This window comes from Anopheles cruzii, chromosome X, assembly GCF_943734635.1.
Source record: "Anopheles cruzii chromosome X, idAnoCruzAS_RS32_06, whole genome shotgun sequence".
In the NCBI taxonomy this organism is placed as follows: domain Eukaryota; kingdom Metazoa; phylum Arthropoda; class Insecta; order Diptera; family Culicidae; genus Anopheles; species Anopheles cruzii.
The window spans coordinates 2,120,467-2,132,695 of NC_069143.1; the positions used below are offsets into that span (position 1 = coordinate 2,120,467).

Genomic DNA, 12,229 nt, shown 5'->3' on the forward strand with positions numbered 1-12,229 from the left:
AAGTGTACGTCCTTGGTTTCGCCTTGGCAATCAACACACGACCACCAACCTCCCGTTCGATTCCGGTTCGAGTGAGAAAACATACAACGAGTGCTGCGAAAAGGACGCTTCAACTGGAACCATGAGCCGCGCGCCGGTAGGCCGGATATGGCCACTGGTTGGCATAGCGATTGTTGTAGTGCTTGATCTTGCTGTTGCTGTGGATCGGAGCAACTTCAAAACCTGCGAGCAAAGCAGTTTCTGTCGGTAAGCTTTTCATTGTCACACTAAAACCAAGCATTTGGATTGTTCACTGTAATTGATTTCATGGTTCTATCATGCAATGAGTTCACAGCAACGGTCGGTACCATTCATCCATACTATTTTTGATCCAGGATCTATATCAACGGTCCCGTTCTTCAATGGCGTCGATAGACTCGAAACATAGCTGCCGAACTGGCCATTTCTAATGTTACAGAAACGGACTAAGCCGAAGTAGAAGAAAGCTTCAGTGCGGAGTGCGTGCGGTTCGAGAGTTCCGTCATGCTAGTCGAGGGTTTTTGTATGAAACTCTTAGTAACATTGCTAACGCATTGTGGAAGAAAAAAGGAATGCGAATGAACTCTGTAGAAGAAGTTTAGATTCTTAGCATACGCCAAATTTATGCCCAGCTCCCTTTCTCGCTTCTACTCTCTCTCTCACTCTCTCTCTGCCCGTGTATCTCTCGTAAGCGCAGATTTATAAAATTTCATAATTTTCACAATGTTTTCCCCTAATTTCCTCACCGTTTTTGTGGAACGCTTGGCCAAGGCAAGTTACTAGGAATGCAAATAGTTTCAAATAATACGTGTTACACGCTTGCATAGGCGGAATTGATAACAGTATTGCCTTTTTCTGCCTTCCGTAGCCGGCTTCGATCGCTAAACGCGCAGACGAGTGAGGTTGTCGCGCTGCCCGAGACACTGCAGCAGTTCAAGCAGCACATCACGCTCAACTTGCGCCACCAACGGACCCTGCACGAGTACACACTGAAGCTGGCCTGTCTGCGCGGAGCGAACACCTTCCACCTGCAGGTGGACGAGCTGGAACCGCTGAGCCCGCGGTATCGCGTGACCGATGCGCTGGCCCAGGAACCGCAATACGGTCCGACGAAGGTGGAGGGCAGCTCGGGCACGCTTATCATGGTCGCGTGTGGTGGTGAACCCGAGCTCGAAACGAAAGCCGCCATCCAAATTGCACCGTTCAAGATCGACTTTTACCGCAACGGGGTGCTGGTGGTGTCGGCCAACGGTAAGGGCATGATGCGGTTCGAGCACCGACGCTCGAAGCACCAGCAACCGGCGGAGGAGGAGGGCGACGCCGGGAACGGGAAAGCGAATGGCGACGAAACGGTAGCGGCTGCCACCGAGAGTGACGATCCTGGGGCGTGGGAGGAAAATTTTAAATCGCACCACGACTCCAAACCGAAGGGCCCGGAAGGGATCGCGCTCGATTTCACATTCGCCCAGGCGAAGATCCTGTTCGGTATCCCCGAGCACGCGGACAGCTTTGCGCTGAAGCACACCGCCACGAAGGACACGGATCCGTACCGGTTGTACAATCTCGACGTGTTCGAGTACGAGCTGAACAACGGCATGGCCCTGTACGGTTCGATCCCCGTCCTGTACGGCCACGGTGAGTCCGGCACGTGCGGTGTGTTTTGGCAGAACGTCGCCGAAACGTGGGTGGACATTTTCAACGACAACCAGGAGGCGAACGTGGTGTCGTCGCTAGTGAACCTCGTCCGCTGGAATAGCCAGGCCGAGCCGCCGGCGGCTAACTTTATCTCCGAAACCGGCATCGTCGACGTGTTCGTGCTCCTCGGCCCGTCCCCGAACGACGCGTTCCGCCAGTACACCGATCTCACCGGGCGCGCCCCGCTCCCGCAGCTGTACGCGCTCGCGTACCACCAGTGCCGGTGGAACTACAACGATGAGCGCGACGTCCAGACGGTTGCGGCGAAGTTCGACGAGTACGACATCCCGATGGACACGATGTGGCTCGACATCGAGTACACCGACGGCAAGCGCTACTTCACCTGGGACCACAACAAGTTCCCGCACCCGGTCGAGATGATACAGAACCTGACGGCCCGCGGGCGTCACCTGACAGTCATCATCGATCCGCACATCAAGCGGGATAGCGGTTACTTCTTCCACAACGAGTGCACCGACATGGGCCTGTACGTGAAGAACAAGGACGGCGGCGACTACGAGGGCTGGTGCTGGCCGGGGGCGGCCAGCTATGTGGACTTCTTCAACCCGGACGCCCGGCGCCACTACGCCGACCAGTACCTGCTGGAGAACTTCCGCGAGCAGACGAACACGGTGGGCATCTGGAACGACATGAACGAACCGTCGGTGTTCAACGGCCCCGAGGTGACGATGCTCAAGGACAACAAGCACCACGGCGGCTGGGAGCACCGGGAGGTGCACAACCTGTACGGCCACCTGCAGCTGGTGGCCACGTTCGACGGGCTGCTGCGCCGTGGTCAGCACACGCTCCGCCCGTTTATCCTGACCCGGTCGCACTTTGCCGGTAGCCAGCGGTACGCGGCCGTGTGGACCGGCGACAACATGGCCGAGTGGGGGCACCTGCGCGCCTCCGTCCAGATGTGCCTGGCCCTGTCGGTGGCCGGGTTCAGTTTCTGCGGCGCGGACGTCGGCGGCTTCTTCGGCAACCCGGACGGGGAACTGTTCTCCCGCTGGTATCAGGCGGCCGCCTTCCAGCCGTTCTTCCGTTCGCATGCCCACATCGACACGAAGCGGCGCGAGCCGTGGCTGTACCCGGAGGACGTGCGGCTCGTGATTCGGGATGCGATCCGCAAACGCTACAAGCTGCTCCCACTCTGGTACACGCTCTTCTACGAGCACGAACGGTCCGGGCTGCCGGTGATGCGTCCGCTGCTCGCGCACTACGGCCGCGATGCCAACGCGTTCGCGATCGACCACCAGTTCCTGCTCGGCGACCAGCTCCTGGTGGCGCCCGTCCTCGAAGCGAAACCGGCCGGCGGTAGACGCGAGGTGTACTTTCCGGTGCGCGACGATGGGCAGCCGGAATGGTGGTACGATTGTGACACGTACCGGCGGCACGCAACTGTCGGCATCGAAGCGATCCCGGTCGACGCCTACAAGGTGCCGGTGTTTCAGCGGGGCGGCACCATCGTGCCGCGCAAGGACCGGTCACGCCGGGCCAGTCCGATGATGCGCCGCGATCCGTACACGCTCGTGGTCGCGCTCGATCGCGACGGCACCGCCCGCGGAACGCTGTACATCGATGACGAAACGAGCTACGAGTACCGGCGCGGTCATTATCTTTACCTCCAGTACGAGTACCGCGACGGTACGCTGAGCAGTAGGTAAGTGGCGATTGGATTTAATTTTCGCTCGCTCTCTCCCCCTCATTCACACTCGCTCTCCGTTCTCTTCCGGCAGCAAAATCGATAGCACCGCCAGCTATCCGACTGAGGCATGGGTCGAACAGGTCGTGTTTGTCGGGCTACCGCAAGCTCCGACTGGCGCCATCGTTTACAGCGATGGCAGCGGCAAATCGGCCCCGCTTGAGCTGATCCGCGATCCGTCCGGCTACGAGCCCGGTACGGTTATTGCGCGCCGACCGCACGTCCTCATGGGCAACGCTTGGTCCATCAAGCTGCAGTTCTAAAACGTTGCACCCGGTGACAGGAAGTGATAGGGCATCCTGCAGTGGATTGTGCCGAAAACAGTTTGTCCCCCCTCCGTACTTCTCCCCGGTATCGGTGTTGCACATAATGCGCGTAGCGTATCGTATTCCAAACTGCGCGCAATACTCTAGGCAACATTTAGGCCGCTCGTAGTGCACTGTTTCTCCGTTCATTCGTTTCATCAATTGGCTGCAATTGGCACACAATGTGAAGTAGAAAATAGCAAGCTTAGCGTTAGGCAACAGCACACGTTATCCACCGTGGGTGCGTGAGTGTGCAATCTAAAACTGCAATCGAATAAAAGGTAGACAAACACAATAAGATGGCTATCTCGTTACGTTTCTTCTGTGGCCCTGTTTTTGAGTGACACTCAATTGCGCTGCCGATAGGGATGCCGATCCATCACGATAGCTCACTGCAGCAGCAGCACCAGCATCCTACCGCCGATAACTGAGCTGATGTGGTGGGAGGGAAACGATTCGTTATCGATCAGACAGCGCCAACTAGATTCGACAATGGTCCGGTCAAACAATAGTCCCCAGATATGAAGATCGCCCCCGCGGGAGGCCGGGGAAGACGAATGTCGGGCGCCTGAAATCCGCTTGGAACCGGATGGAGCGACCGGAGCGCAATGGGCAGCAAATAGCGTTTTAATGCCATCATCGACTGGGCGGATCTTGTTAACCTCAAAAACACTCTCACACACGCACACACACACACATGGCACGGTTCCAGCCCGGCCCGGCCCGACTACGGCACACACACAGGGGAAGTGGTCGTGAGCAATTATTTTTCCATAACCTCTGCGTCCTGTTTGCGTTGCCCGGTGATCCAGCAATGGTTGGGGTTCGGCCATTTTTTCCATCATAAACACAAAAAGTGCAACCACCCAAACACGAGAGGCCGACCCCCGCCACCGGAGGTTCCCTGTTTGCTGTTTGGATGTCACGGATCGCGTCAGCCGGGCGCAGTTTTCGGTTTGGTCCGCGTTTTTGTCCGCGGAGCTCCGGGCCCGTGGCCTTTTTTGTTCGTGATTGACAATAAATTTTGCATGCACCCGACGCACGGCGTAAGTGTTGCTTTTGTTGTGATTTGCTTTAGGTACACGTGCTCCGTTGCGCGGCAGCTTCTGCGCCGCGCCAACGCCCCCGGTGCATCGCGAGCACCCGCGTGGTCCAGCCATAAATCAATTTTCTTCGTTAATAACTCATTCGGGGGGAATAAATCACTCCGGTAATGATCTTTTTACTGGTTGCGGACGCGAAGATGCGCCGTGCCTGCGGTTCCCTTCCCGGGATGCCTCGTTTAGGAACCTGTAGCGCCATTGTAGGTGGTTTTTACTTGGTACGGGGCCGTCGGGTGGCATCAACAATAAAAGCGGCAAGTCGGGCGCCATTATCACAAGCGCCAGGTTCATCGTTGGGCCACGCCGAGGCCTACCAGAACCGATCCGCCCAGCGCACCGGTTTTTATCGGTTTATATATTGTTTATTCCGGTTTGGTTGGAACTGAGGCGCCTACGGTTGGTGCGACAAACGCACAATCGTCCTGAGACGTCCTGAACGGGGTGGAAAAGTTGTTGACAGGGGTAGCCCTTATAAAACGCGATTGTTTGACAAACCCGCCTGGCGGAAGAGTAATTTATTGTTGCCCGTTTGCGATTTGTTGCTGCGAACTGTGGCATAATGTACCCAAGGACCCTGGGCGCAGTGAATGTCGTTTAAGCAAATAAAAAGCGCCACGCTAATGGTCGGTGCTGTGTGTGTGCTCACGTGCGGAGCCGCCGTACAATTAAATCCGCGGCGAACGTGGATCTACGACCAAATCCTCCGTTTGCCAATCGAATAAAACCGGGGTAAACATAACTGTGTCAAAGAGCAAACGAGGCACGGAGCAAGGACATGCTGTGAGTCACGGATACGGCTGTCGACTCCGCCGAACCTGGAAGTCCTGGTGGAGGTCGGATACCAACCACATATAAGTCGTTACGGATGACTGAAGGAAATACTTGAGGATGCGGCAAAGGGATACAGAAAAAAATCAAGAAAAAATAGCCCATACAGGCATCGCCCAAATGGTCTGCCAGTCAGCCAGCGACCTGGTCGTAATTCCATGATCATAAATTATACGCTTTTCCAGGCACACGATACCCGCACGCCCCGTTGCCCGCTCGGTGTGCTCCGTGGAAAGGGACCGACGGGTAGATAGGGACAAACAAAAAATCGAACCAAAACGGAAAAGAAGTGTTTGAGAGGTTTCCCACCCATGTTCTTTTGAAGACCCGCCAGATAGTGCCGCTCGCCGCCGCCAGGATTCCATTTCTATCCATGCACACGATACCTTTCAAGATTTTCGCATTTGTATTTGACGTTTTTCTTTACCTCTTTCCACTTTCGCGCCCCATCGCGCCCCTGCCGCTATACGATGGCCGCCGGTTGCGGTTTGGTTTGGCTACTTCTACCCTCCCGGGATGTGTTGTGTGGTTCTGCTGATGTCACCCCTTGCGACTTTTTGGTCCGGATCAGGTTCCAATTGAATGTGAACCAGCACCGGCTTGCTTGTTGTTAGTGATACCCGCACCGGAGCCGCCCCCAAGCCTTGGTCCTTGAAGTGGCGCGCAGCCTCCGGAAGGTGGTGCAGTCAACTGATAAATTCCTACCGGCCGGTACCCACCTCGCGACCCCACTCCGCCCTCTCGGCCCCGGGTGCCAGGGCAACCGTGGGAAATTCGGCAAGCCAACATCCCGCTGTCCCCCACGGGCTCGGAGGTGCCCCTTCGTTGCCGAGGCTTCGTTGTCGAGGTCGAGTGTCGAGCGCTGCCGATTCGGACTTGATTTCGAGGATGTGCAGCGGGCACTGGGGCGGGGGGTGAACCATCATATCCGTTTTTCTTTTTGCTTGTCCTCCCCCCGCATTGCATTAGAGGCCGCTTTCGAAGAGCTTTCGGTTTACATTTCGGCCGCGGGACCGAAACTCCATTTGGAAAGGTCGCGAACCATTAGGACGGCAACCCGCTCCGGAGCACCCGTTCCGTCGTAATTCTCCGCCAATGGTGGGCGTGCATAAAAATGGAACTTAATTTTTCTGGAACATTTCGCCCACACGAGGGGATAAATCCCTCTGTCCGTTGGGCTTAGCTGGCCTGGTTTGTTGGATCAGTTTGGACCCGCCTGGAGAACGCCGCTTGGACTGAGATCCCATCGGGACCCCTGACCGTTCTGCTTGCGTTCGGGATAGGATTGGGTCCAGATCCGGATCCACTTCAAGATCCGCGACTCGGCGTTAATGAGTTGGGCATAATCCAGGGCATCCCGCTTTCCGTGTGGCAGCCGCTTTACACATGGGCCGGAAATGTCCCATGAGCCTAAGTCAAACAATCATTCTCCAGCGTCGCTCTAACATTTCCATACCACGTTTGTAGAACGATCCATCTTTTGCTTCAAAATAGGCCTCAGTTTCGGTGATAACCTTCATTCGGGCGAAATTTCTTATCGGTGAGCATTTTTTTGAGGTATTCGGCGAATAACTAGTAGTTTCTGGTGAACCGAAATTCCATTCCTGTGCTTTGACCATTATTTTGATTGACGCTTGGTGCGTCGTCTAGATGAAACAACATCGGTTTCTTGGCAAAGTTTCGGCCGTGGTTCGTGGAAAAGCGTGGCACGAACGAGTTCGTGTCCAGAATTTGCCCCAAAAGGTGTTGGCATCAGTTTTGTGGGATGCGAATGGAATTTTGCTAGCGGATTACTTGCAAATGAATGAAACAATAAATTTTGATTATTGTTTGTAACATTTTAGACCAACTAAATGAGAAAATTTGTGAAAAGAGACCCGGTTTGAAGAGGAAAAACATCCTCTTTCATCAGGACAATTCGCCGTGTCGCGAAAACATGTTAACAATGGCAAATCGAATCGGCTTGAATCGAATTGTTGTAGTATCCACCGTATGCACCAGATTTGGCCCCTACCGACTTCCATCTGTTTTCAGACCCAAAAAAAATCATGCGTGAAAAGCATTTTCCATAAAATGATGACGTCATAACAGCTACGAAGGGCTTTTTTGAAGGCGTTCCAGTTTCCTAAGTCAGGGATGGAATTCTTAAATTGAAGTCTCGTTGGATCAAGTGCATTCAGGGGTGCATGTTCAGGGAGGCTATACTGAAAAATAAAGTGAATTTCAAACCATAAAAATGTGTTTTTCTTATCGAGACAAAGAACTTACTGAACAGCCTGGTAATAGGGTAGGTTTGATGGTATTTTCCTCTTCAAGACAGTCGATGAATATTACACCACACCCGAATTCCAAAATACCGAGGCCGTAACCTCTCAAGCCAATTGTTGTGCTTTTGGGCACCTTGGGTGAGGTTCACCAGTTGCTCTCTACTCAGATGACGATCGTTTGGATTCCAGAATGAAGTGAAGGACCCATGTTTCATCCAGTGTCACATATTGACGCAAAACTTCCGGTTTCTTACCTTTAACCATGTCCAAACACTCCTTAGATAAAGCCAACACGTTCTTTTGCTACCTTTACAACGTCAGCTAACTGACGCCACCTCACTTTTCGATCATTCAAAACGATTTTGTGGATTTTTTCAAATGTTTTCTGGTGTTTTTGGACGTGGTACACTGCGTTCTGCGTCATCTGTGTTTCTCTCACGACCACGTTTGAAGTGAGCAAAGCAACGTTTCATTGGTGTTTTTTGATGGAGCGAAGTCCTTATAATACTTTTCAAGCCATTGCTTCGCTTGAATGGCATTTCTTTATCGGAAGCAGAAGCATTTCGCATCAAGAAGCAGTGTTGAAAATTGAAACACGAAATTGCTTTCGATCCATCCATTTTAACAGCTTTCTTTGGCTGCAGGATGCAGGATGCAATAATACTAGCGCTCTTTATGTGTTAAGCTCGGGACTTTTTAGCCCCATGTGTTATATCGGACAGCCGGCCTTCAACAGAGACGATGATTTGGAGGAGATTAGCAAATTGTCTTCATAAAACAAGAAGAATGTTGAAGTCCAATCAATTAACACTGTCTCCGGGCTGCTTGAAATGGTAATTGGTAAAGGGTAAATTGAGCTAAGGTGGTTAGTGTCATTAGTCCATCTCGCTGTTCGCAGCCGAATTCAACCTAATGGCTAGTTCTGCAGATGGCGGCGCCCTGCGCTACGCAGGTCAGCATATTCAGCCCTTCCGTGACGTGATCAGTTTGGGGTTCGAGGTAGCTCGAGTGTCCGGACCAGAGACCTTGCTGCTGCTGCTGCTGTTGTTGCTGCGGTTGTTACCGATTTGATGACTCGTACGCGACAAGTACAACACCCCTACACCACTTCAATCTGCGGGATGCGAAAACACCGTGGGGGCGGTGTACAAGCCACTGCTGCGACGACTGCTGACAAAACCGCAGCAGTAGCAGCAGCACAAGTTCATAAACGTTGCCGTGCCGGATTTGACACACTCCACACAAGAGCATATCGGCTGGCAGCTACGGGCAAGATGACGGCTGGCTGGCTTTGGCGACCGGACCGTTTAAGGCGGTACTCGGCGGCGGTAGCTGGAGGTAGCTCCACCACCGAAGTGGCGGCACGTGCCGACACCCGCCGACCCACATCGTTGAAGTGACCCTTCAGCGGCACTTACCCCATCATAATGCCTGAGGCTCCGCGGCCTACTCGGGCCCGGGGCGTCTTCAAGACACTTAACACAATCGCACAGCTCCCGGAGGATCCCTGAGCCTCTTTGTGGCTTGGTGGGGGTCCCTGGTTTCCTTTTGGGTGTGCGGGGGGGCGGGGGGGGGGGGGGGGGGGGGCGGGATACAACAACAATAACACCGGCACGAGAGCACCGGACGACGACGACGAGCTCGGCCGGCGAGGGTTCCGACGTGTTTGCTCCGTTGTTTGCGCTTTCGGATTAAGAGGTTATTGTTATGGCCTGAAGCCTCCGGGTGCCGCTCTCCAGCTCTTAGCAGTTGTTGCTTAAGTGCATAATTGAGGAATTGTTTTCACTCGTTACCAGCCGGCCGAGCCGAGCCGAGCCGTCCGTAGCAGGCCAGCAGAGAAGCCACAATGAGCACCAATTGGCAACAAGGTCGCTCGTCCACCCGGCCGGGACTCCAGCCGGCGCCCGGCAAGAACGTTCGGTTAATGTTTAACGTTCAATTATGCTGCTCCATCGGCGACGGGAAAGGCGAATCGAACGGAACGGGCCAGAAGGATGTGGACAAGGTGTTTGCCGTCTCCTGTGTGCCACTCGAAAGAAGTTCCGGGGGGACGAAGAAACGGGAAGCAAGGAAGTGTGAACGGCGCCGGGTGCAAGGAAATGATAACAGGTACCGGAAGCAGTCGTGGCAGTAACTGTAGGGCAGAAGACGATATAAAAGAAAAAAAAAAACCCGTTCTCAATGAATCGGGTCGTTGAGAAATGGTCGAAGAGGTCCGAGACACCGGAATTCGGATCGTGCCATTGGGGGCGAACTTACGTACGTACTCCAGCCGGGGCCAGGATTGAGCTAGCCTGAGAGGTGCTGAGGCAGGGTGTAGTCGACTCGTTACGATCGACCCAGACCCGGGTTACCCGGGTCGGCGGAAATAGTGCACTGCGCGACTATTTAATATGCAAATGAAGCAGCCGCAGCTTTGCGAACTTCTGACAGCCGCCTCCCAGATTGGTGGCTCCCAGATTGATCGCCGGCATTTTCGGGGTGCACTCGGTGCGGGAGCAGCATTCCAATTAGAGGCGCCCTGGCTGGTGACGGTGGTGGTTCCTTCCAACACCGCGGTTCGGTTCAATCGATTTCGTCCTCTACGAAAATTTGTCCGGGTCCGGGTGCTACAGAAAAAAGAACGCGCGAGTCGGGCGAAGTCTCACAATGGACCGGCTGAATCAGTTTGCCGGTCCGTGGTCCGTTTTGTCCTATTGCACAGTGGGGGATCCCGTGGAATCAATCCTCGGGAGCGTGTTCGAAAGTATGTGGTAGAACATTTAAGCAGAAACCCGTGAAATCCGTCACGCCCACCAGAAGATCGGCGAATGTTTAGATTTTAGTTCAGAACAATACCTGTACTGTTTCACTAACAGTAACAACGAAACTAACAAACGAATGAACCTATCTCAAATCAATATCTATGTTTAATTCATTATTTGGAAAGAACGAACTCTGTTCGATGCTTCAGGGGATTCGGGTGTAGCTTGGTTGCATATAGGTGGTGATCTGTACCAGAGCGAATGGTAAATAGCAGGTAGTTTCGGGTGGTCCATCTAGTATTTGGATTCCGAAGATCGGGGTGTAGTATCGATTGGCGGTTGTGGCTGTCGCTGTACAGTAGCGCCGTCATGTTAAGGGCCAAGTGTCGTCCAAGTTTTCAATTTTTCCATGTTCCAAGTTCAGGTCAGAGTTTTTTCTTTTTCAAAATTTGTACAATTTGAGTTGAAGTTGACAATTTACCCCCGCTGATAGAGCAGTCGGTAACGCTCTTCGCTGTCAGCGCAGCTGGCCGTGGTTCGAATCCCGGGATCGGTTGTAACTCAACCGGCCATGGTTTCGATTCCCGATACCGGCGTGACAGGAAGGTTGGCGCGGGGCTAACAATTCCGTCCGTAAAAAAAATAAATGTTACAGAAGAGAGCATCAGAGATTAACATTGTCTCTGGTGCCAGGCCAAGACTGCTCAGCGGTTGTAGCGCCAAGAGAAGAGTTGAAGGTTCCACAAAGGTTGGAAAGAAGCTTTTAGTATTTCCAAAACTTCTGCAGACGTATAGTGTACCATTTCGTAAATATGAATGTTTACAATTTCCAGAATGAAGTTTGACGTTTTAAATGTCAAGTAATCGATAGTTTAAAATCCACTTGATGGATCACTCTACACACATTTCATTCTGGCACATGCATGGAGCCGAGGTTCTACATGTTATCGGAGACTTTACCAGTGTTGTGCTGCAGGATTCGTAGTCAGTCCTACTCATTCATAGTTGACCGGTGTAATAGTGCAGAGCCCAGAAACATACAGCATCGCCGCTTTATTTGTGATATTCTTTAAATTTTGGAAGCAAGCGATCGATCACCATCATCGATGAAAAGTTTGAGCCAAATACTTTCAATGGATTTTGTAGTACGAACCTTGAACTTCTGGCAGAGAATGGGGAAATATGAAAAATTTATGAATGAGCCTTTCAAATAAATGTTCAACCATTGAAAAATATTCGGCCGTTTTTGTTTTATAACCACATGAAAAAATGCGTCGTTAATGAAACACCCTATAGTTCGCCGTCTGCTTTGAAACTTTTATGGAGGCCTCCGACGCACTTTGCTGGTCAGGTAAAAATCACCATGTTTGATTTATTTAAACCGCTTAAAGCACTGTGATCTTCTTGAAAGGCATGCTTCGGCATGCGTTTGATGCGATTCTGTAGCAGTTTTCTTGACCAGGTACTAGCAGAAAAGCAATGACGTGCGCACTTTCAATCCTCATGGCAATCCTTTGCCAGATGTCAAAACAATTTAATGACGGGAATCAAATTGACAGCTAGA

At 52.6% G+C, this 12,229-nt stretch overlaps 1 protein-coding gene across 1 annotated transcript; it reads left to right on the forward strand.

The window, feature by feature from the left end:
• Nucleotides 1-3,998, forward strand: LOC128274028 (neutral alpha-glucosidase AB). Its single transcript, XM_053012115.1, has 3 exons — nucleotides 1-246; nucleotides 887-3,376; nucleotides 3,453-3,998. Exons 1-3 carry the CDS (start codon nucleotides 122-124, stop codon nucleotides 3,679-3,681), a joined length of 2,844 nt encoding a protein of 947 aa, XP_052868075.1. The 5' UTR covers nucleotides 1-121; the 3' UTR covers nucleotides 3,682-3,998.
• The last annotated feature ends 8,231 nt before the right edge of the window (nucleotides 3,999-12,229 follow it).